At 42.6% G+C, this 24,335-nt stretch overlaps 1 protein-coding gene across 8 annotated transcripts in view; it reads left to right on the forward strand.

The window, feature by feature from the left end:
- Positions 1–1,903: 1,903 nt before the first annotated feature.
- The window catches only part of HEPH (hephaestin), an 86,353-nt gene continuing 63,921 nt past the window's right edge, over positions 1,904–24,335 (forward strand). Inside the window, exons 1-9 of one of the 8 annotated variants that reach the window (XM_070066815.1) lie at positions 1,923–2,033; positions 2,119–2,202; positions 11,068–11,320; positions 13,229–13,473; positions 14,684–14,896; positions 16,487–16,669; positions 18,425–18,679; positions 21,782–21,950; positions 23,154–23,290. In XM_070066815.1, coding sequence (XP_069922916.1) covers positions 11,145–11,320; positions 13,229–13,473; positions 14,684–14,896; positions 16,487–16,669; positions 18,425–18,679; positions 21,782–21,950; positions 23,154–23,290 — 1,378 coding nt within the window. In that variant the 5' untranslated portion in view covers positions 1,923–2,033; positions 2,119–2,202; positions 11,068–11,144. Of the gene's footprint in view, positions 2,203–3,585; positions 3,785–11,067; positions 11,321–13,228; positions 13,474–14,683; positions 14,897–16,486; positions 16,670–18,424; positions 18,680–21,781; positions 21,951–23,153; positions 23,291–24,335 lie in introns of those variants that run through there. The other 7 variants (XM_070066818.1, XM_051827142.2, XM_070066816.1 and 4 more) reach the window with 7 other exon arrangements.

The raw sequence follows: 24,335 nt of genomic DNA on the forward strand, positions 1-24,335 counted from the left end.
TGGGAAGACTCACAGGGACACTCCACATGAACGAGTACCAGGAAGCAGAAAGAAATACATATTGACCTAGTGCCAGAAGCGACCCCTGAAGACCAGAGGAGTTAGGAGCTCAAGGATCAGTCTGAAGATGCCAGCGAGCTGGCAATGGCGAGCCTCAGAGCAAGAGTCCCTTTGAGGAGTGGTCCTCACACCAGCAGCATCCACATCACCTGAAATTTTGTTAGAAACACAAATGCTTGAGCCTTGCCCATGGTTCGCTGCAGTAGAAACTCTGTGTCTTAACGAACCCTCCAACAAACCCTGGTGCACGCTTAAGTTTGAGACCCACAGCCTTGGAGAAACTGGAGAAAAGCAGCACGTGGATTTCAAGAACCAGAGTTCAGGGTCCGGTGCTCCAGAGCAAGCCCAGGAGAGTCACACATCACAGCAGTACACAACAATCATTTCTTTTTTTTTTATTTTTTGACAGGCAGAGTGGACAGTGAGAGAGAGACAGACAGAGAGAGAGGTCTTCCTTTGCCATTGGTTCACCCTCCAATGGCCGCCGCGGCCGGCGCACCTCGCAGATCCGATGGCAGGAGCCAGGTGCCTCTCCTGGTCTCCCATGGGGTGCAGGGCCCAAGCACTTGGGCCATCCTCCACTGCACTCCCGGGCCACAGCAGAGAGCTGGACTGGAAGGGGGGCAACCGGGACAGAATCCGGCGCCCCGACCGGGACTAGAACCCGGTGTGCCGGCGCCGCAAGGCGGAGGATTAGCCTAGTGAGCCGCGGCGCCGGCCTACAACAATCATTTCAAAGCATGATGGAGTCTGCTGGTCAGGAGTGGCACTGGGGAGTGAAGAGAAGATTGTGGCTTCAGAGTTGTGGTCTCAAGGGATAACCCCTGTACCTTTCACACATTCACCTTTTCTCAGAGGTCTTGCTTTTAAGGACTGCTAAGGGAAAGCTTTCAGAGGCTCCTAGTTAAAGATGTTAGTCCTGCTATGTCAAGGTATCACCTAGAGTCTTTTCTTCATTAGGAGACTGATACTGTCACAAAATGTCAGTGTGGGAAGATGGGAAGGAAACGAACATTTATTGGAGGTCTCCAGAGATGAGAGTTTTTGAGTTTACATTTCGGTTCCTATAACTTTCCTGTGAAGTAGGTAGGCTGTTCCCATTTAACAGACATGAAAAACTGAGGTTTAGAAAAATCAAGACACTTTCCCAAAATACAAAATCAGGAAATATCAGAGCTCATATTTCAGTCCAAGGTGTTTGATTTCAGTTTCCATGCTGTTAATAATGATTCCACATTCCAAATGTCTATGCTGCAAACTTAGAGTCTATAGGACACATTGTTAAGCTGCAGTTCATAGGTCAAATCTTGCCTGCTACTTATTTTTGTAAATATATTTTATTGGAAGATAGATAGACTTTGTGATCCACAATCACAGATCTGAGTAGTTATGACAGCAGAAACTATATCTTCTGCAAATAAAATGTCTACTAACTGGATCTTTACTGAACATGTTTGCCAATCTGGTCTATAGACCGGTTCAGGGATAGCTTAGAGATGTGTTTTAATTGACCCTCTGGACAAGGCATCAGAAATGTATCCAGGATTTTCAGGAAAGTTGGGCACTCTGTATCCTCTCAGTAAATTTGGTGAATGAGTTAATACCAGTCCGGAAACTGGCCTACCTGCCTCCTGTACTCATTTGTGTGTTGACTCAAGTGTGTCTATAATGACCTGTTTCTTGTTGTCTTTCGTGAGTCAGAAAAGAGACCTTATCCCTCCCCTCCCTGTCATAAATGCCTTAGAGTATGGACTTGGATCCCAACTTAATTGGTTTGGACCACACCTCCTCCATGTAGCTTCAAGGTCCATGTCTGTGCCAGGCAGATAACCCTATGTGCTGCCGTGGCCTGATCTAAATTCCCTTGACCACTGAGCGTTTCTGAGGAAGCTGAGCTTGGTGGCTCCTCCCTTTTTCCTACTGGTGCTTCCACTTGGCTCGTCCTGGGCTGCAGTTCGTGGGGCAGCTCCTAAGTGAGTACCTCTAGTAGTTTATGACCTAGACTTTGCCCTACCAGCTCAGTCTGTTGAAAACCCTCTTCCTTGGATTCTGTGCCAGATACTTGAAACTGAGGTGAGGAAAATGTCTCAAGCCTGCCTGGAGAACAGCATCTGCTGCTAGCCAAGATCTCCTCATCACGAAGTAAGAATAGCAGGTGGTGGAAGTGCTCTTATACCTGTCTGTCTCCTTCCTGTATCGGGGTCTGGTGGGCAGATGCAGTCCTTTGCCAAGAGGCAGGGGGTTCTGTACAGTATCTTCATGGATTACCACATTCCCCCCCTTACACTTTGCATCTTTGAAACCTCTTTCTCTTCCATTGTTAATATCTGGAATGTGCCTTCTACATAGACTCTCAGGTATATACATTTACAGAGCTAAGAATGTTCGAGACCCTCACTGTACAAGTGGAATGAGCCTCAGAAGAGAGAAGGGGCTGTAACAAAGCTACATAGCTGATTATCCCCAGAGCAAGTGGGTTGGGCACTTAGGTCGCTTGACTCAGGCCAGTGATTTTTTTCATCGCCCTCCCATTTTAGCATGACTGGGGAGGGCCTTTGGCTTTAAACAAATTCAGACTCCAGTTTTACCCTTAATTTTTGGGGACCCATTTTGCTTTCTTTTTTTTCAGAAAAATGCATTTTTTTTCTGTTTTCTTCCTCTTTAAGCTATTGACTTCAGTTCATGCAGGCTGTCTGCTAGCCGCATTTGTTTTCTCAGAAGGGAAATGTTGTGAATATAGTCCTCGGATTTCACTTTAGGATGTGTAAGACATGAGAGCAGCAGAGTTAGTGTATATTTAAATATCTTTCAGTGACTGGTGGATAGTGGGCACTCCGTAAATGAAAAGTCTCTCCCTTCACCTCAAAAAGGGCTCCCTGTTTCTCCCTGCAGCAGCACAGTGTGGCAGTGTCCTGGCTGAGTCTACAGCCCTAACACAATCCCCTTCTCTTACTTCCTAAGTGTGTGACCTTAAACAAGTTATCTCTATCCCCGGAGCCTGGGTTTTCTCAGCTCTATAGAGAATTAGACTACCCAAGTCACAGGACAATTCCTGAGACTTAAATGAAAGCATGCATGTAAAGTGGTTAACATAGGGCCTGGCATGTAGAGCGAAAAGCTTTTTGTCTTCTTGCCAGATTTGTTTTTATCTGTTACCAAAAAGCCATGACCTCAGAACAACAGGCAGGGTGGATCATTGCGCTTCAGAGCAAGAAGGGAAAGAGTGGGGATCGATTGAGGCTTTTTCCACATCTAGTAACCCTCGCAAAGGGCCTGTTTCTTAAATGGGGCTATTGGAATCCGCCTGTGAGTTTTGACTGGCTACACAGACAATGCATTTTCTTCGCTGTTTCAGCAAAAGCCAACTAGCAGCGCTGCAATAATAGAAGTGCAGCCCACCCCCTTGTAATCCCTCCTGAGATCCTAACCAGGATTTGGAAAACACCGGGATATAGTCAAAGAACCATCCCGGGTTTTGTACCAAACCGGCTGGAACAGGACATTCCAGTAGTTTAGCTCCTGCAAAAAAGGGCACCTAACACTGCCCCTCCCCCACCCTTCCACCCCAGTAACCCCGCCAAATTAGAGGCCTGGACTTAATTTACGAGAAAGGCCCTGTAACCCAGGATACTGACTGAGCAGGGCTGGCAGGCTCAGACTGGGGTCTGCAGTTCAGCATCAATGGGCCGCTGACATGAATATGGAAGGGTTTTCTCTAGCAAAGGTAAGATTTCTTTTCTCTCTTTCCAAACTTTACCTCACATGCCTTCTTTTGCAAATACTTTCATTCAGCTGGATGTAGGGAAATCATCAGCTACTGGGAGAGAAAGTCAGTGGCCTAAAAGTTGGAGGAAGTTTGGCTGGGTGTGAAAGTTAGAGCAGACAATAGACTCCTTTTGTTTCTCTCGCCAAAATGGCCAGGGCCACACTGGGTTGACTGTTTTTCAGTGACAATCCTGGACTCATAGAGAATAGGTAGTTCATTTTCCTGTCAAAACCGCCTGCTTATTTTCTGTTGCACAGGTTGGGGGTGGTTACTGAGGTGATAGATCTGAGGACTACATAAAAGGAAAGGTAAAACACTTTAAAACAACCATGCTTGGTTTCATATTTTGAAACCAGATTGGCACTGAGCAGTTCAATTAATGATAACTAAACTAAGCTAAGCATTGGAATTGTATTTTTGTTCTTGGCGTCTAAATAAGAGGAATCTTTTAGAAAATGTGGATTCAAATTCAGGTTTTGCCAGTAACTGGCTGCATGACTCTGAACAACCCCCTTCACCTCTCTGGTCTCAATTTGCCAGATTTCACAACAGGGTAGGGGTGCGGTGTGGTGGGAAAGATGGTTTCTAGAAGTTTTATGTATTTTTGAATCTAAAATGCATTCAATTTTTTCAGTAATGAGTATCACATGGCAAGCATGCCCTTTGCTAGGGTTTAAATATCCATTACCTTTTGTTTGAACCTCAAAACAATCATGTGAAATCAACTTCATTCTTTTTTTTTTTGGAATAAGAAAGCTTAGACTCAAATAGGTGAAAATGATTTATTTAAAGTCACATGTCTATGACTACAAAGACATGGGTTTTAGATCGAAGTCTTTAACCTGAAATTAGTATACTTTCTTATCATGGGGTGAAGAAAAAGCCACACAGAGTTAAGAGAGCAGAGGACCAAGAGATGAATCCTGTTTGAGGGTTCTGTAGGAAGGCTGTTAAGAGATGGGAGACAGGACTCCAAGGATAGCTCAGCATTTCCTTATTTAGTTGAGTGATTCTTGTCTAGGATGAGCCTGTTCAGCCCAGTCTAGTCTAACTCAGAAAGGGAGATGGTGGTGGTGGTGGTAGTGGTGGTGATGGTGGTGGTGAGAGACAAAAGACATTGTAACATTAAAAGAATAACTTGCAGATTCCAGGGAAAACAACAATGCAAATTGCCATGGATCATGTGGACCAGATCTAGGTAACACTGTAGTGATAGGCAGGTAAGGTAAAGGTGGGAGGAATGACTTGATACTGGCTTGATTCTTCCCAGGTTGGGGCAAGGTATCAGCGTATGTTAAGGAAATGGTGTTTAAGTATCTTTTCCCTCCTTTCAATGCTCGTCCTTCTTCCTTCCTATTTGCTTTTAAGGATTTCTTTTTAACTTTAACCCAGGACTCTTGCCCACTTTACTTTTCATTTCTTTCTCTTATGCTTTTCTTTTGCCTCATCAGACTAGCTTTTTTATGTGGACTGTGCTAAGGGAAAAGTATTCTTGTTGAAGTGAAAAGTTTACACAGGGCTTTCACATCTTTCATCTCATTTGAACTTCATAACAAACAGGTGAGGAGCCCAAGGCAGACTATCCACATTTAGGAGATAAGGAAACTGATGCTCAGGATGTTAAGGTCATAGGATCAAGTAATGAGGACTCCACACCCAGAATCTATTTTTTTCTGGTGCCTTAACTATTTCCATTTTACCATGAAATATCCAAATGATTCTAATGGAATTTTATGGATTCTTCACTGCTTCTGTTTTTATAGTATGTGAAAAAAAATTAAACATGATCATTGCTTCAAATTCAGCTTTTGGGAGGAAAGAAAGTTAATCAGTAGTGGTAAAGAAGGGAAACTAATATTTATCAGATGCCTATTAAGTCCCAGATGGTATATACTATTAACTCAATTAAATACAACTTAGAACAGTACTCAAACCTAAATTTGTCTTATTCAAAAGCCCTGGTTCTTTGTGTTACATTCTACTGCTTCCAAGGAGAGAAAATCTCAGCCTGGGGTGTGTGCAGTCCCATACCCATGCACATGTGCCTGTATGCTTCGTATGCATCACTGTATGTGGGAATTGATAAGTGTGTTCATGTTTGTGGTTAGCCAGAAAATGGCAAGTCTTTGTGATCCTGTCAAGTTTCATTTCTAAAGCTGTTAACTCATCCATAGTGATAATAGCCACCCATACGTTTTGATCACTTGTGCACTTAAGCTCTTATTTGTGTTTTACACACTTACAGATCTTAATTCATTTAATCCTCACCACAACTCTAAGTCCTAATTCCATTCTAAAGATGAATACACTGAGTAGAGAAATGAAGTACTTTCCTAAGCCACACAGCTAGGAAAAGTACAACTAGGATTCATTTAGGTAGTTTGATTCCAAAGCCTGTACTTCGGATGCAACATTTGGAAAGTGATCCCTGTTTTACAAGAGTTATTTTTTGAGAAGTAAATAAGATGGTTGATATGAAAAACACATTGTATAGTGGAAACTTCTAAGCAAATGTTAGGTGAATTTTTTCTCATGTTCTATTGTCTAAGGCCTTTGAACTATTAGTCACCATGGTTTAGTGCTTGTTCATTGTATGCTGAAGGTCTATATTAGTTTCTGCTGGGAACATTTCCAAGTTTACCATGTGCTTCTCCAATTGTAGAGCTCTTATCTGGGACAGGTTTCTCTTCAGATAAGTGAGTTCAAGTCACAACTGCCTTGCTGACACCTCTCTGTGAAGGGAGCTTGCAGGAGGTCCAGGTTGCATTCACATTTGCAGTGAAGCAAGGACCCACCCTCTCTGTTGAGGGTTCTGAGTCATGGTTATTTGTGTGACTATATATATTATATTTTATGTAGATCATGTGAATTTACCTGTGTTTCACCATTGAATGTGAGTATTGGCAGCATGCGAGAGCTGAAAGGACTTTTTGAATTCTGTTTATAAATAATTTTTTTTATTTTGTTTTTGCTCATTTCATTATCAATGTTCATGACTCTCCAATGGTTAGAATTATATAGTTCAGCTCTGTGTAGTCCCATATCTTATAGATGGGGAAACGGAGGGTCACTAAGGTAAAGAAACTTTCCCAGAGTCAATCTTTGAGCCAGTGGCAGAAGTTGAACTGGGGCCAACTGATGGGAAAATGAAGGTTTGTGCCACTTTATGTCACTCTACCAACAGTTGTTATGGCCCAACTACTGGCATCAATTGAATTTATAGTCCAATCTGTGAAATAAAGAAAGTTCAGGAAGCAACTCATGAAACAGAAAGATAACAATGATACAAAAATTGACTCGATCCAATTGAGTGTTATAGAGAGTATGTAGTTCTTCAGAGGAAAGTTATATGGAAGAGGGTATAGCTGACTTCTGGAGTAATTGGGACTTAAATTAGCTAGCACAGTAGAAATATAGAAAGTATGGTGTATTGGAGAGAGTAAGGATAAATTACCAAACTGTATCTAGGAAGGCGAAAGAAAAGGAAGAACACCAGCAATTATGATCTTCCATTTTTCCAAGCACAGGGGTCCTTTCATGTAAGTTTTCTGATTTCTTTCTCTAAGGCTGATATTATTATACCTAATTTACATATGAGGAAATAGATTCAGTTTCATTAACTAGTATTTAAAACTACACAATTGGTCAGTGGGAAGACCAGGTTTTAGAAAAAAAATCCCCCCAGCCGCGGCTCACTAGGCTAATCCTCTGCCTGCGGCGCCAGCACCCCGGGTTCTAGTCCCAGTTGGGGCGCTGGTTCTGTCCCAGTTGCTCCTCTTCCAGTCCAGCTCTCTGCTGTGGCCCGGGAAGGCAATGGAGGATGGCCCAGGTGCTTGGGCCCCTGCACCCGCATGGGAGACCAGGAGGAGGCACCTGACTCCTGGCTTTGGATCAGCACAGTACACCGGCTGTAGTGGCCATTTGTGGGGTGAACCAATGGAAGGAAGACCATTCTCCTCTCTGTCTCTCACTGTCTAACTCTGCCTGTCAAAAAAAAAAAAAAAGGAAGAAAAGAAAATCCTGAAAGGTCTTTCCTTATATCAAAGGCCTCTGCAAAATCTGATATGGAGACTAAAGATTAATACTTGGGTAATTTTAGTGTATGCAGTGGACTAGAGTTTGTACAAAGTTCAAAAGTCCATTTCTTAATCAGGGTAATTATCTGGGGGATTTCTTAATCCTCACATGAGTTTGTATCTTTGAATTTCTGTTTTTGACTAATAGTCCCTATTTTATGTACATAGGTTGAAGATTTAGTGAATGATTTACATAAAACATCAAACATGATATTTAGCATGCAGTAATCTAACAATGAATGATAGCCATCATCATCATCATCATCATCATCATCATCATCATTATTACCATTATTGTGAATGCAGTCGATTGGGTTTATCTCTGCCTATGTGAGCCTGCATGTCTGCTGCTGAAGTAATCATAATCACATGTATTGTATGTTTCAGAGTGTATGACCTTTGTCCTAGATGTGGCTATAGGTATGAGCGCATACATGCTCTCTGTGCATACACATGTAGGTGTGTAGCATGTTTTTGTGAGAGGTAAAATGGAAATGGTGATTTAGATTATTGATGTCAAAGTCATATTTCATGGGCTCAAATCCCAACTGATAATTAACTAGTTGTCTTTGGGTAAATTCTTTTATACCTCTATTTTGCAGTTTCTACACTGTAACATGGGGATTACGTGGCATCTACTTTATAGGGTGCTTGTGAGGATTAAATGATTTAATCTGTGCAAAAACACTTAGAACATCAGCACCATAAACACAATAAATATTGATTTATTTTTTTTGACAGGCAGAGTGGACAGTGAGAGAGAGAGGCAGAGAGAAAGGCCTTCCTTTGCCGTTGGTTCACCCTCCAATGGCTTCTGCAACAGTGCATCGCACTGATCCGAAGCCAGGAGCCAGGTGCTTCTCCTGGTCTCCCATGGGGTGCAGGGCCCAAGCACTTGGGCCATCCTCCACTGCACTCCCGGGCCATAGCAGAGAGCTGGCCTGAAAGAGGGGCAACCGGGACAGAATCCGGTGCCCCGACTGGGCCTAGAACCTGGTGTGCCAGTGCCGCAGGCGGGAGGATTAGCCTAGTGAGCCACAGCACCAGCCCTCCTTCTTCTTATTCTGAAGGTGACTAATGCTCCGTGTGACTTTGTGCTTCTATATGTGGAGACAAATGTGTGCATCTCTGCTTCTAAGTAAGATCGTGTGTGCTTAGTATACAAATGCATGTAGATTGTGCTTATGTGATGGTGTCTGTGTTCCTGGGTTTGACCGCAGCTGTGTATGGAATGACTGAACACCTCATATCAGTACCAAGATGTTTGACCTATTGGCTTATGCACTTAAATGAGAGGCTAGAGGCTTGGGTATGATTCTGACTCAGCATTAGACCCACGAAATGAGATTGTGCATAGCCTTGAGAACATGTGCAGAACTTTTTTTTTCTGAGTCCAAAATGTTTCTTTTATATATTCTTATTTTTTTGCATTATTTTACACATTCCTTTGAAATATAGTATACACACAAAAATGCACAAATAGTATTTATATGTCAATGTATTTGCACAAATTGAACACATCTAGGTACCTAGTATGTAAGTCAAGAGACAGAATGTTACCTAGAAACCTTCCTCCTCTTCATTTCCCAGTTGCTGATCCCTACTTCAAGAGCAAATACTGTCGCTCCCCCTCTTCGTGGAGGAACGACACTAAGCCCTGCCTAGGCTTCATATCCGAGTCACGGCACCATTATGTCGCTCCCCCTCTTCGTGGAGGAGCAACACAGGACCCTGCGCTGTTCTTTCGTCTGCTCGGCCCTCCCCGGGTTTGCTGCTGGTTCTTCCCGGGTTGGCTACTATCCCTTCCACCTCCGTGGAAGGGCAGTTCCCCCTGGCCACATTCCCCACTTCCGCAGGGGAGCGGCACACCGCCGGCCGGCTTTCTCGGGGGCTGCACGGGTTCCCTTAGATGTTCCCCATAGATGTTCCTCGTGCATGCCGTCTCTCTCCTCCTTTATAGTCCTCCTCCGCCAATCCCAACTCGGCTGCCCATACGCCGAGTACGCTGCTCTCCAATCAGGAGCAAGTCCTACAGTTAATTGGTTGAACTGGAGGCAGCTGTGCGGAAGCTGTTTACTTCTCTCCCAGCGCCATATTGTGGGAGAGCAGATGCATAGAATAAGTCTTAATTCGAGTAACTTAGTCTAGTCCGGATTGCTCCCCACAAATACTATCCTCACTTCTAACAGCATAGATTACTATTTTTTTATTTTTATTTTTTTGACAGGCAGAGTGGACAGTGAGAGAGAGAGACAGAGAGAAAGGTCTTCCTTTGCCGTTGGTTCACCCTCCAATGGCCGCCGCGGCCGGCGCGCTGCGGCCGGCGCACCGCGCTGATCCGATGGCAGGAGCCAGGTACTTATCCTGGTCTCCCATGGGGTGCAGGGCCCAAGCACTTGGGCCATCCTCCACTGCACTCCCTGGCCACAGCAGAGAGCTGGCCTGGAAGAGGGGCAACCGGGACAGAATCTGGCGCCCCGACCGGGACTAGAACCCGGTGTGCTGGCGCTGCAAGGCGGAGGATTAGCTTAGTGAGCTGTGGTGCTGGCCGACTGATATTATATTTTACATAAATGAAATCACACAGTGATTTTGTGTCCATTTTCTTTCTGCAACATTATACCTGTGAAGGTCACTCATATTGTTATGTGCAGTTTAGAGCTGTTCATTATTATTGCCATATAGAATTCTATTGTATCAATAAAATGCAATTTACTCATTCATTCTATTGTTCATGAATGTTTTGGCTATTTCCATTCGGGTCTACAAATATTCTATTAAACATCTTTTGATGTATTCTTTTTTTATTTTTAAACACAATTTATAGATGATGGGAAGTGGTAACAATGTGTTTTTCCCTTTTGTCTATGGGAAAACCGAGGCAGAGGGAGAAATAGTGACTTTATTTAGCAATGAGTGAATCAGTGGCTCAATCAGGTTTCAGATGCCTTTTTCCTGATTTGAGGGACATAATACGTTTTTCCGTCTATACCATTGAACCAACTGCATTCAGAGATCAACGTTATAGATAACTTTGCTTTCCAAAGTCTGATGTGTAGAAATCATTGGACATCTGTTGAACTAAAAGGAATCAGGTAAGGCAGAAAAACTGAGCTAACCTGGTTTTGGCTTCTTAGTTACTGAATCTGGCTCTTTTCTCTTCAGCTTTCTAGATACACGAAAAGCCTATTTGTTCTCTTCCTTCCACACCAGCAGCTTTCATTTGCTCGTATCCCAGAGTGATGTGGGCCATGGAGCCAGGCCAGCTCCTCTGGGCTCTGCTGTTCGTGCAATCCTTATGGCCCCAACAGACTGATGGGGCCACTCGAGTCTACTACTTGGGCATCCGGGACTTACAGTGGAACTATGCCCCTGAAGGAAGGAACGTCATCACAAATGAGTCTCTGGAGAGTGACACGTATGTTTCATCTGCTGTGATATTACAGCTGGAGTTGGGAGTGGGGGGCAACCTTAAGGTCAAGAAGTCTCTTCTTTCCCTGGAAATGGTGGCAGCTAACTCGTGACCTCTCTGAGCCTCCCAGGGGCCAGGTTTCCTGGGAAGAGAGCAAGATGACCCAGAAGCCAGCAGCCCATCTGGAGTCTGCTTTTCCACCTGAGGTGCCTCAGCATGTTTACAGTGCTAAAGACAATTCATATTTCCTCGATTCTAAGATAATATCCACAATACTGAACTGAATTAGTAATGGTTTTTTGGCTTTAAAAATAAAAGATTAAATATATACAGGTTTTTTAAAATGTGTGCAGTAGAACTATGTTCCTACAGGTCAGTGGAACTGTACTGATTTCAGCTATTTGAAAATACAAAAAAAAATAATATAAGCCTTAGAATCCAGGAACTAACCATAATAGCTATCAAAATTATGTAACATTTTGTGGCAGACACCATACTATAAATTTATAAACTTTTTCTTAATTTTCACAAAAACGCTGGGAGGAGAGTATGAGTATCCTCGTTTTATAGATGAGAAAACAGGATCAGGGAGGTCTACTGACTTGCTGAAGTCCAGCAGCTATAAATGAAAGAAATAGGATTTGTAGCTGCAAATCTGTGGGCAAAGCTAATATGCTTATCACTGTTTTGCCTCCCATTGATCCCATAGAATTAATCTTTTTCAATCCTCTAAATAGACAATTGCTCCACAGATATAAACGAATGTGTTAAAGAATCTCTTGCAACTGTGATTCACTTTATGTCTCCAAAACCCTCAGCATTTTCCAAAATTGACTGCAACATTTCTGAATTTTCTAGGAAGGATTATAATATGAAAAACAGATGTCTTTTTTAAAGTTCTGCTTATCAACTTTTATTCATTTGAAAGGCAAGGTGACACACAAACACACACACACACACACACACAGAGGTGGGGGAGGGAGGGAGAGAAAGAGAGATTTTTTCATCTGTGGATTTACTCCCCAAACGCTTATAGCTTCCAAGCTAGGCCAGTTTGAAAGAAGGAGCCAAGGACTCAGTCCAGGTCTCCCATGTGGGTGGCAGGGACCCAGGTACTTGAGCTGTTACCTACTGCCTCCCAATGTGTGCATCAGCAGGGAGCTGCATCAGAAGCAGAGATGGGACTTGAACCTAAGTACTCTTATATGGAATGGGGGCACTGTGCCAAGATACCCACCCAATTCTATATTTTTTAACACAAACTATCCATCGAATTTTGGAGTCTCAAAGTCCTTGTGTTAAAACTGCCCTCGAGGGAATAAATTCATTATCCCTCATCCTTAACACTTTGAAGTAATAGCCATCATTTATTGAGCTTTTACAATTTGTCAGGCACTGTCCTAAAATCTTTAGTTAGCAACACAAACTTTTGACTTAGAGACTGTGATTAACTCCATTTTAGAGATAGTGAAATTATGCACAGATAAATTAAGTAACTTGCTTAACGTCCCACAAATTTGGAAGTGGCAGAGATGGCGCTTAATCTACTTGGCCTGTCTCCAGAGCTGTGGTCATAAACTCTATACTATAATGCCTGCGATATATAGCAGAATGATGCTAAATCAGTCTACAGTTAGTTTTCTATTATTGTATATTAGTTTGAATAATGTGAATTTACCTTTTTTTGTTGGTTAGAAATGGTTAAAAATAAGCAATTCCATGCACTTCAACTTACTACTTGTTATTATCTGCCAGATTACCTAAACCTCCATGTTCCGATCAGTACAATCCAATTTCCTTTTGTTTGGTTCTAAACAAAAATGGACAACTTTTTGTCACCTACCTCTGGAAAAGATACTTCTGGAGGCTGAAGATGGTAGCAAGGGTGTGACTGTCTCTTTTCTTCTTTCCCAGGGTAGCTTCCAGCTTCCTTAAATCTGACAAGAATCGGATAGGGAGAAGCTACAAAAAGACTGTCTATAAGGAATACAAGGATGATTCATACATGGATGAAGTGGCTCAGCCTGCCTGGTTGGGTTTCCTGGGGCCAGTGTTGCAGGCTGAGGTGGGGGATGTCATTCTGATCCATCTGAAGAATTTTGCCACACGTCCCTATACCATCCATCCCCATGGCGTTTTCTATGAGAAGGACTCAGAAGGTAAATCGATCTTTCTCCCATTCCCAACAAACATAATTTTCTAAGAGATTTATTTATTTATTTATTTTTATTTATTTAGAGAGATCCCGCATTTGCTGGTTCACTCCCCAAATGACTGAAACATGCAGGGCTGAGTCAGGCTGAATGCAGAAGCCAGAAATTCCATCTGGGTCTCCTACGTGGGTGGCAGGGGCCCAAGTACTTGGACCATCATCTGCTGCTTCCTAGGTGCAGTGGCAGGAAGCTCAATCTGAAACAGGGAAGCTGGAACTCAAATTGACACTCTGATATGGGATGCAGGTGTCCCAAGAGGCAGCTTAACCTCCATGCCTGCTCCCTTTTTCCATCATGATCTAAGGTGACACCTACTCTCCTGAGGGTAAAAAAATGGCTGTTATTCATGGCACTGTCTGACTTGGGCGAGTCACTGTCCCTCTTTGGGCCTCAGATTACCTACCAGGAATGTGAAGATGCATCCTTAAATTTTGTTATAAGGAGGTTCTTGAATGACACTTCCATAGAATAGTTGAACATGCTCTGAAAAGAGACAAGGATGCTTTGAATGTCGGTGGGTGTTGTTCTAGTGCCACAGTCTTCTGAAAATTCCATTTTCTTTTTTTAAGCATGAGTTCAGTTTCTTCATTTGTATCTCACACTACCTCAGTGCTGATGACCTATAATAGTGAAAACAGTGAGTGAGGATATTAGAGAGGAAAGTCAGAAGATACTGGTTTGGCCACTAACTCCTTATATGACCTTGGCAAGTCACTATTCCTCAAGTTTCTATTCTATACAATGGGTGGGGGGTGGTATGGACCAAATAACCACTAGGCTGCCATTAGGTTAAAATTCTGTAATTGCCTTTTTTTCCCCAGAAGTGAGTCCTAAAAAGGAGAAATTTCTGTTTTGTCCTGGGCTTCCAAGGTACCAGCTTTGCCATAGGGATCCACTAGACCAGACTAAGAAGTATTTTCCTTTGTCACAGCTTTTCCCCTTCATCAACTATTCCCATGAGGTCTGGGGTTCTTTGATTAAGTGTTACCTGAATCTGTGCCTTCTTTAGGTTGTAAGGAACACTCTGTTAGATCTCAGAACTCCACATTCCACAAGATTGGACATAGGTAATCCCAAATCAGGTTCTATCTCGGCTTCTATATCTTCCACAGTGTCACTTACCCTGCTACTGGTAATGTGCCATTTCATTTTCCAGGCTCCCTCTACCCAGATGGCTCCTCTGGGCATCTGAAAGCTGATGACTCAGTGCCTCCGGGAGGCAGCCATGTGTACAATTGGACTATTCCAGAAGGCCATGCACCCACTGATGCTGACCCAGCATGCCTCACTTGGATTTACCATTCTCATGTAGACGCTCCACGAGATATTGCCACTGGTCTCATTGGACCCCTCATAACCTGTAAAAGAGGTACAAGGCCTGAGGAGGAGTTATGAGATACAGTTTGGGACATCTGGAGGAAGTAGTGATACAGTTGAACCACTTAGATATTGGGCAGCAGCTTGAGGAGTGTCAATTCAGCACCCTTGTTTATTAGCAGGAATAAACCCTGACAAACTTCTTTTCCATGATTTTTTTCAATTTTGTTACGTTTTTATCTTTTTTAAAGACTTATTTTATTTATTTGAAAAGGCAGAGTTACACAGAGAGAGAGAGAGAGAGGGAGAGACAGAGAGATCTTCCATACACTGGTTCACTCCCCAAATGTGTGCAATAGCTGGGGCTGAGCCAGGCAGAAGTCAGGAGCCAGGAGCCAGGAGCTTCATCTGGGGTGCCACCTATTACTCTTGATCCTTGCGAGGATTAAAAAGGACCAAGTATATGAAAACACTCGTCAAATATGAAGCTCAGTGTAGGTACTTTGGCTTCCCACATGGGTGCTAGGTTCCAAGGACATGGGCCATCCTCCACTGCTTTCCTGGGCACACCAGCAGGGAGCCAGACCAGAAGTACAGCAGCAAGGACTCAGCTGTCACCCATATGGGATGCTGGCATCACAGGTGGTGGCTTAACTTGCAACGCCACAATGCTTGTCCCATGATTACTTCTTTTTCTAAAAAACAAACAAACAAACAAAACAACAACAACAACAAAAAAACAGAACCAAACCCACTTTTCTATCTTCCCAATTTTTTTTTCTTTTTTAACTTTTTAAAAAGATTTTATTTATTTATTTGAGAGGTAGAGCTATGGACAGAGAGAGGGAGATACAGAGAGAAAGGTCCTCTCTCCGCTGGTTCACTCCCCAAATGGCAGCAATGGCTGGAGCTGTGCTGATCTGAAGCCAGGAGTCAGGTGCTTGCTCCTGGTCTCCCATGCGGGTGCAGGGGCCCAAGGACCTGGACCATCTTCCATTGCTTTCCCAGGCCATAGCAGAGAGCTGGATTGGAAGTGGAGCAGCTGGGTCTTGAACTGGTGCCCAAATGGGATGCTGGCGCTGCAGGCAGAGGATTAACCCACTGCGCCACGGTGCCGGCCCATCTTTTTTTACTTTTAAAACCCAAAATAGTCATGATGGGAGTCATATCACACTGCAGTAAGGTATATGGCAAAAGCTCAGGGTTCAGGTATGAGTAAGATTGAGAGTGTGAGTTCAAGATTTGTGGAGGTTTAAGGACTTGCTTGGGAATAGAATGTGCTTAAGGAATAGTTAGGTCTGACAATCAGGGTGTTAAGGAATATAGTCAGGTTCGGGCCCTGATCAAAGACATAGGCAAGGATAGTGGAACAGAATTACTCTAGATCTTATGTATCCCACCTTCAAGTCCTAGGTCCAGATCTCATGTATCCCACCCTCATGTCCTGGGTTCAACTGAATTAGTGGTTTTACCTGGGGACTTTGCAAATGGAAATTAGCCCCACAAAGCTATATTTGCTTTTCTGTTGCTCTCCTACTCTTTAGGCCCTCTCTATTCCTATTCTTTTCTTGTGAATTCCCCTTGCAGTTTGCTGTCACCAAGGAAAGGAGATTCTGATGTGCGTCTTTCTTCCTTTTCCTAGGAACCCTGGATGGGAACTCCCCTCCACAGCGGCAGGATGTGGACCAAAATTTCTTTCTGCTCTTCAGTGTGGTGGATGAAAACCTTAGCTGGCATCTTGATGAGAACATTGCCACTTACTGCTCAAGCCCTGCCTCAGTGGATAAAGAAGATGAAGGCTTTCAGGAGAGCAACAGGATGCACGGTGAGCTGGGAGGAGGGGGTCACGTTTCAAGAGGTCCAGGGTCTCCGCTGGGCTTCGTATTTGGTGGGTGTTTTCATATACTTGGTCCCTTTTAATCCTCACAAGGACCAGGAGTAATAGGTGGCTTTTCCCTATTTTACCTGTGAGGAACTGATGCTCCTAAAATGCGCAACAGAAATTGCACAGCTGAAATTCTAGCTGTGATATCTTTGACTGTGTAGGCTTTGCTCTTGTTATAAGTTATCATGCTTCATAATGGGGAATAAATAGCTCGGGTTGTTGACTCCAAAATCATATTCCACATGTTTAGTTCCTTTGGTGCAGGTTGTATAATGAGTCAACATTACTTTGTTTGAAAAGGATTGAAGCTGGACAAATTATCCATTTTATGGAGAAAAATGGTAGCTTTCAAGCTGCTTCATATGTATCTCTCATTCTACTGTAGTCTGATATCTATAAGGACATTTATTTATAATTAAATTAAAACAAGCTAGAAGTGAGTATTTTATATAGCAATTAAGGTACTGGTTAAGATACCCTGTCCAGTGTCTGAGTATTGGGATTCAATTCCCAAATCCAGCTCCTGATTCCAGGTCCTAATGCTGCTGGCTCAAGCAGCTGGGTTCCTGACATGTGAATTCCTGGTTACCAACTTTGGACCAGCCCAGCCCTATCAGTTGTGGGCATTTGGGCAGTGAACCAGTGGGTAGGAGTGTTCTTTCTCCCTCTCAGGTAAGTGAATAAAAGTAAGCAAACAAACAAAACAGAACACAAACTAAAGGCCCCAAATCCCTGAAGTATGAATGGAGAATTGATTTTAGGAATAGAAAGAAGTTTATTTTAAAAATTTATTTATATATTCATTTATTTGAGAGGGAAGGAGGGAAGGAATGGAGGGAGGAAGAACGAGAGAGAGACTGAGAGAGAGTGAGAGAATATTCCATCTGTTGGTTCACAAATACCTACAACAGTGAGGGCTAGGCCAGGCCAAAGCCAGATTCAGGAACTCCATCCAAGTCTCCCATGTAGGTGGTAGGGGCCCAAGTTCTTGGGTCATTGTTCACTGCTTCCTAGGTGCATTATCAAGTAACTGGATTGTAAGCAGAGTAGCTGGAACTTGAACCAGGTACTCTGATATGGGATACCAGTATCCCATGTGACTGTTTAACCTGCTGTGCCATAGCCCAGCTTATTTTGTTTTTGTTTAATGAAGGAAATGATTTGCTTACTTTTGGCAACAGGGGTGGGCTGAAAGTCAGACATTCCCAAGAGTAGGTAAAAACTCAGAAGAAAGTTGTAAGTGATGGATTGGGCTGTTCAAATTCCTCTTGAGTTTTATGCCAATTGATTATAATGGTCATGTTAGTTGTCAGTTGATTTGACACTTGTCCAGTGCAAATTTCAGAAGGAAACTAGCTGGAAAGTAATAAATAGCTTGCAAAATAACTCTGTTACCTAGACAACTTACACAGATTGCTGATTTGGAATATTTGTGCTATCACTTAATAGCTTGGTGGTCTTCAAAGAGAAATAGCTTCACCTCTCTGTGCCTTGGTTCTCTCTTTCTTTTGAGTGAGACAAATAATATCTACCTATTTCACAGAGATGTTTGTAAGATTTAAATGAGATAATGCACAGAGTCAGGACAGTGTGCTCTTTAAAACCTCATATAAATGCTACCTACCTTTAGTGTCAGATGGTAAGACTTTTCTCACTGTGCTGTCATTTCCTAACTTTGATTATTTTCTTTTGCAGCAATCAATGGCTTTGTCTTTGGGAACTTACCAGATCTGAGTATGTGTGCTCAGAAGCGTGTGGCCTGGCACTTGTTTGGCATGGGCAATGAAGTAGATGTCCACACAGTTTTCTTCCATGGACAGATGCTGACCACCCGTGGACACCGTACTGATGTGGCTCACATCTTTCCAGCCACCTTTGTGACTGCTGAGATGGTGCCCCAGGTACCTGGCACATGGTTAGTTAGCTGTCAAGTGAACAGTCATTTACAAGGTAAGATTCAACATTTCTTATTTTTGGGGTGTAGGAGGCAGATGTCACTAATGGTCAACAGGAAGCTAGTCTTCTGTCATATGATAGATCTGTTAGGTGAGGCATTTGGTATAAAGGATGAAACATTAGATTAGAAGTCAAAAGACCCTGATTCTTTCCTGTCTCTGCCATTAACTTTCTGGGTATCCTTAGGCACTTCTCTCTGGGTTTAATCTTCCCCGTTTTGAACATGAGGTAGCCTAGGGAAAGATAGCTGTCTTTTAAGCTGCCATATTTTTAAAGGTTTCTTTCATTTATTTGAAAGGCAGAGTGACAGAGACAGGGGGACACACATATTTGAGAAAGAGGTCTTCCATCTGCTGGTTCACTCTCCAAATGTCTGCAACAGCTGGGACTGGTTCAGACAGAGGCTAACAGCTTCTGGTTCTCCCATATTGGTGTTAGGGGCCCAAGTACTTGGGCCATCTTCTACTGCTGTCCCAGGCACATTAGCAGGAAGTCAGATCAGAAGCAGAGCAGGTACAACTCAAACCAGCATTCTAATATGGGTTGCTGGCATCACAAGTGGTGACATAACACACTATGTCACAAAGCCAGCCATATGTTGCTCAAAATTCTAAGGAATTAAGTTATAAAGTTATTTTAAGTTTATTGAAAACAGAGTGAAGGGGATATGAGTTAAAGGAGAATACGGTTTCTGCAGAGAATCATGGAGTATTGTTGGTAAGTAGTGACACTCTAATTGTGAGCTGACAGGAATAGGGAAGGAAAGTTTTTTTTTTTTTTCCTTAGAGGGAGAATGGTTTAAAGTCATGGCCCAGTGCATCGAGGAACATCACAAGGGAGGAAGAACACATGAGGCAACAGAGAGCATTAGATAAGTAATTCAGAGGATTGTTTTTATAGCCTCTGCTCTGTGAAAAGCTTACCACATGAGTATGGGCAAGTCCCTTCCCATTTCCAGGCCTCATTTGCTTGGTCTATAAAATGAAAGAGTCGATCTAAATAGGATCACAAATTCCCTTCAGCTCTAACTTTCTAGAATGATTTGAAATATTATAAATTAGAAGCTTGTCAGGAAGGTATTAGGTGAGTATGTGAAAGTGGATTTGAATATGTGCAGAGATATTGATGAGCATGATAATGGGTCTTGCATAGTAGTTCTGATCCAGTAAGAGAGAGTGACATGTTCTCTCCCACCTAGCATCTGTCCTCAACCCTAAAGGTGCCTATGGTAATAGAGTATGCATACGCATTGGGGTTAGGTATGTAGTTTGTAGTAAAACAAGCACGTACGTTAGAGTTTCATAAACCTGGATTCAAATTCTGTTTTCACCATGTGCTTAGCTACTTTTGGTGAGTCATGTCACCTACTTGAATTTAAGTTTCCTCATCTGAGGATGGAAATAATGATGCCTAACTCATAAAGATGTAATGAAGTTTCTGAAAGATATTATGATTTTGAATCTTAAAAACTAAGGGGATGATGTGACCAAGATAGTGGAAATAAGGAAAAAATGAACATAGGAACTTAAGCCTTTTTTAATTAAAGAATTATCTATTGTTTTGAGAGTCAGAGTTACGGAAAGAGAGAGGGAGATGCACACACAGAGAGACAGAGGAGGGAAGAGTTTTTCTTCTACCCAATGGTTCACTCCCCAAATGGCTGCAATGACCAGCACTGGGTCAAGCCGAAGCCAAGAGACAGGAGCTTCATCCAGGTCTCCTACATGGTTTCAGGAACCCAAGCACTTGGGCCATTTTCTACTGCTTTCCCCAAGCTATTAGCAGGGAGCTGGACAGGAAGTGAGGCAGCCGGGACATGAACTGGTATGCTGGTATCGCAGGTGGCAGCTTTACACGCTATGCCACAATGTCAGTGCTGGAGTTTGTCTTAATGCTACCACATACTATATTTACAGTCTTGGGCATGTTACTTAGCTTTTCTGACTCCTTGATTTCTCCATCTGCTGTGAATATTGGTAGAGATAACATAAGTAAAGAGTATAGGAAATAACACATATTGTACAAAAACAAACATCTGTTTCTCTTCATTCTTCATACCTCATATTTCTAATTTATACATTTTGAATCTCCTTGAGATGTTGTGAGACTTAAGTGGGATAATGTAGCCAAATGACTTCTACTATAAGTTGCTGAGCATATAAGACAGAGCCATCCATTACTATTATGCCTAAATGTAATATTTTCCACATTTGGAAATGTTACTTAGAATATACATTTCCCTGAAAGTCTCAAGTCTGAATCTTCATTTCCATGTTTAAAAGGTGTTGCATTTGGGGGGAGCTTACTGGTTTATAAATAACTAAACCCTCCTAAACCCTCTTTTATATTTGATGCTTTCACCAATTCTGTGAGGTAGATTTTTCTTTTCTTTAAAAAATTTATTTATTTGAGAAGTAGAGTTAGAGAGAGAAAGAGAGAGATCTTCCATCTGTTGGTTCACTCCCCAAATGGCCACAATGGCCACAGGTGGGCCAAACAAAAGCTGGGAGCCAGGAGCTTCTTCTAAGCCTCCCACATGGGTGCAGGGGCCCAAGCACTTTGGCCATCCTCTACTGCTTTCCCAGGCACATTAGCAGGGTGTTGGATCAGAAGTGGAGCAACCATGACTTAAACCAGCACCCATATGGGATGCTGTTACTGCAGACGATGGCTTTACCCGCTACGCCACAGCGCTGTCCTTGAGGTAGAATTTCATATCTTCCCTATTTACAAAAGAAGGAAGCTCAGATTGAAGAAGTGATTTGCTTAAAAACCTAGAGAATAGCAGATAAAGCCTAGGCTTGAACTCAAGATTCCCAACTTTAGTCTCTGTGATGTTGCTATAATATGAGCCTTTTGCAGAGGCAGGAATGAGGATCTGGTAAATTAACCAGTGGTTGCATGAGCAGGTGGAGATACATAAATTTCCACCTGGGCTTGGCTCTCCCAGTAGGCTAAGAAGTTAAAGAAAGTGGCCCACTTTGGGGCAGGGATAAAGAGACTAGTGAAGGGTGGGAAGGGAAACACTAGGAGAAGGAAGAAGGTAATTAATCTGAGTAGAAGTCCTATTGGGTAGCCATGATATTCTTCCTGCAGATGGCATGCAGGCACTCTACAAGATCAAGTCTTGCTCTACGACCCCTCCTGTGGATCTGCTCACAGGCAAAGTTCGACAGTACTTCATCGAAGCCCGTGAGATTCGATGGAACTATGGACCCATGGGGCATGATGGGAGTACTGGGAAGAGTTTGAGAGAGCCAGGCAGGTAAGAGGCAAGCAGTTAAGAGGGCTCCTTCTCCCTACTCCTCGGCCCAGCTACAAATAGCTATTATCTCTACAAAAATCTTTCCTTTCACTTTGGTGCTACAATCATTGTCTGGCTGGGTTTACATTATGTAACTATTAGCTGAGCTCTTGTTGTCTCCTGGCGAGCTTGCTTTGGGGGAAGCTACAGGTAGAGGAAACTTTGTGTAGGGTTAGGTCATTTTCACAGCAAAATGTCCAGAGTGTGAGGTTGGCTTTTCTAAAATTCGTGGACATGTTCAGAAAGAAAAACCTAGGTGGCTTTAGTTCCTGCATAGTTTAAAATGATTTTTCTTTATTTTGCTCATTATTTAGTTCTTTGATCCTTCCTTTCTTTTCCAGTCTGAAGGAGGCATTTGAGCAGAGGTATAACAGGAACTCTGAGAAATGTAGGAGAAAGAGAAGCAAGTGGCCTTGTAGCCATTCTATGCCCATTCTTTAGTAAGAATTTCTCAAAATTGTCCTCTCTCATCCATGACCAAGATGTAAGCAAAGTAGAGCAGGAGTTCAATGTCCTACTTGGTTGCTAGGTCTTAGGTTAATAGTAACTGTTCATGCAATCAGTGGTGCCAGGTATTTCACAGAAGAGGATCTTGGCAGGTGGCTTGGAGAGGCATTGGGGTTCTGTGGCATCTATTATGTTTATTCTTCTAGCGAGAAACAAAAGAGACAATCTTCAGAGAACTCCGGCAAGTCAGTGCATGAGTCTCAGCATGGCTTCTATAATCTCCAACCAGGCTGGACAATGTAGTGGGCTTTCACTGTGGTATGAAAAGCTATTCTTGATGAAGGAGAGGAAAAAGGATTATGAGTATTTGAGAATGATTAAGGACAGATGTAGGTTATGTAACTCTGTAGAGACATAGTTCCATTGTCTGGAACTTTAAAGCAAGAATATTTCAGCTTACTACAAAGAATAACTCCAGTAATTAGAGCTTTCTAATGGTAAGAGGGATTGAGTCCTCTGAAAATGAGTACCCTGTCTTTGGAAAGGCTCGAGCAGAAGCTGTATATCAATTATTAGTGTTGTCAACTGGTGGGAGTTAGCTTGGATGATCTCTGAGGTCCTTCCTAACTATAAAGATCCATAACGTGATGAAATTTGGGATGTGAGTCTATTTAATGCCGAATGATATTGCATGACATTTCCATCCTTATGTGCCAGTGGTTCAGATAAGTTCTTTCAGAAGAGCTCCAGCCGAATTGGAGGAACTTACTGGAAAGTTCGGTATGAAGCCTTCCAAGATGAGACATTCCAGGAGAAGGTGCAGACGGAAGAAGACGAGCACCTTGGAATCCTGGGTGAGAAATCTTTAACTTATGACATTCATTGATTAGAGCCATGTAAGTGAGGAGGACTTAGAAACTGGAGACTGAGGATGGCTGAGGGGCACATGGTAGACCAACATTTCCCAAAGTGAGTTCCAAGCAATGAGTCTTTTATGGAAAAAAAGATTATACATCTGAGTGCATTTTAAAAAGACTATAAAGCATAGTCAAATAGTATTTTGTGCTGCAGGACTTTTAAAAGCCTTGAGCACACTTTTGGTCATCATAATTCTCCAAGATGAGGATAGACCATGTAGCATTTCTCATACCTGTTTTTTTGGGGGGCAGTGAATATAACATCTTTCAGTACCACTATTGGAAGGATCATATTTTTAGAATTACTTCTCTAGGGATATTTCCAAAAGGCTATATAAAGTGGTCAGACTATCTAGATTCTTGACATTCTGGAGCCAGGAGAAGATAGCTATGACATACAGACATGCTTGCTATAGTGAGGAATGCAGAACCAGGATTAGAGTTGGATCTGGGAGTAGGTCTGTAGAAGGTACAAAACACAATGTTAAAAGAGTATACAGCAGAAATATATGTGGTTTACTCACTTGCTAGAATTAGATAATAAAATAGAACAGGGGAGATAAAACTTTGAAAATGAAAGTAATACAATGGCCCGTATTCTGGGAATGGGTGTATGCCAGCTGGTTCTAGATCTGAAAATAGACAATAGGATCTACATCATCTGGTTAGGTAGACACAAGGAGAAATCCATATTAGGAAAGAGCAAATGTGGTGAATATGGAGGAGTTATCATTGGTTATGATTCAGCATAGGTCCCCAGTCATTGAGCAGAAGTGTAGTTTTAGGTGTGGAAATTGAGTAAGAAACTAAGTTAGAAACTCTGCTTTAAGCCTAGAGCCAGCATAGGTGGCTAAGGTATTGTCTTGGTATCTTGGTTGCCCTTAAAGGTGGACCAAGCTAGATTAGAAGGAGTGGGTAATAATGTACATAAAAGTCCAGGGTAGTGGTTAATCTGTCTATCCCAGCACCTGGATAAAGGATA

The sequence above is a fragment of the Oryctolagus cuniculus genome, chromosome X (genome assembly GCF_964237555.1).
Source record: "Oryctolagus cuniculus chromosome X, mOryCun1.1, whole genome shotgun sequence".
NCBI lineage: Eukaryota > Metazoa > Chordata > Mammalia > Lagomorpha > Leporidae > Oryctolagus > Oryctolagus cuniculus.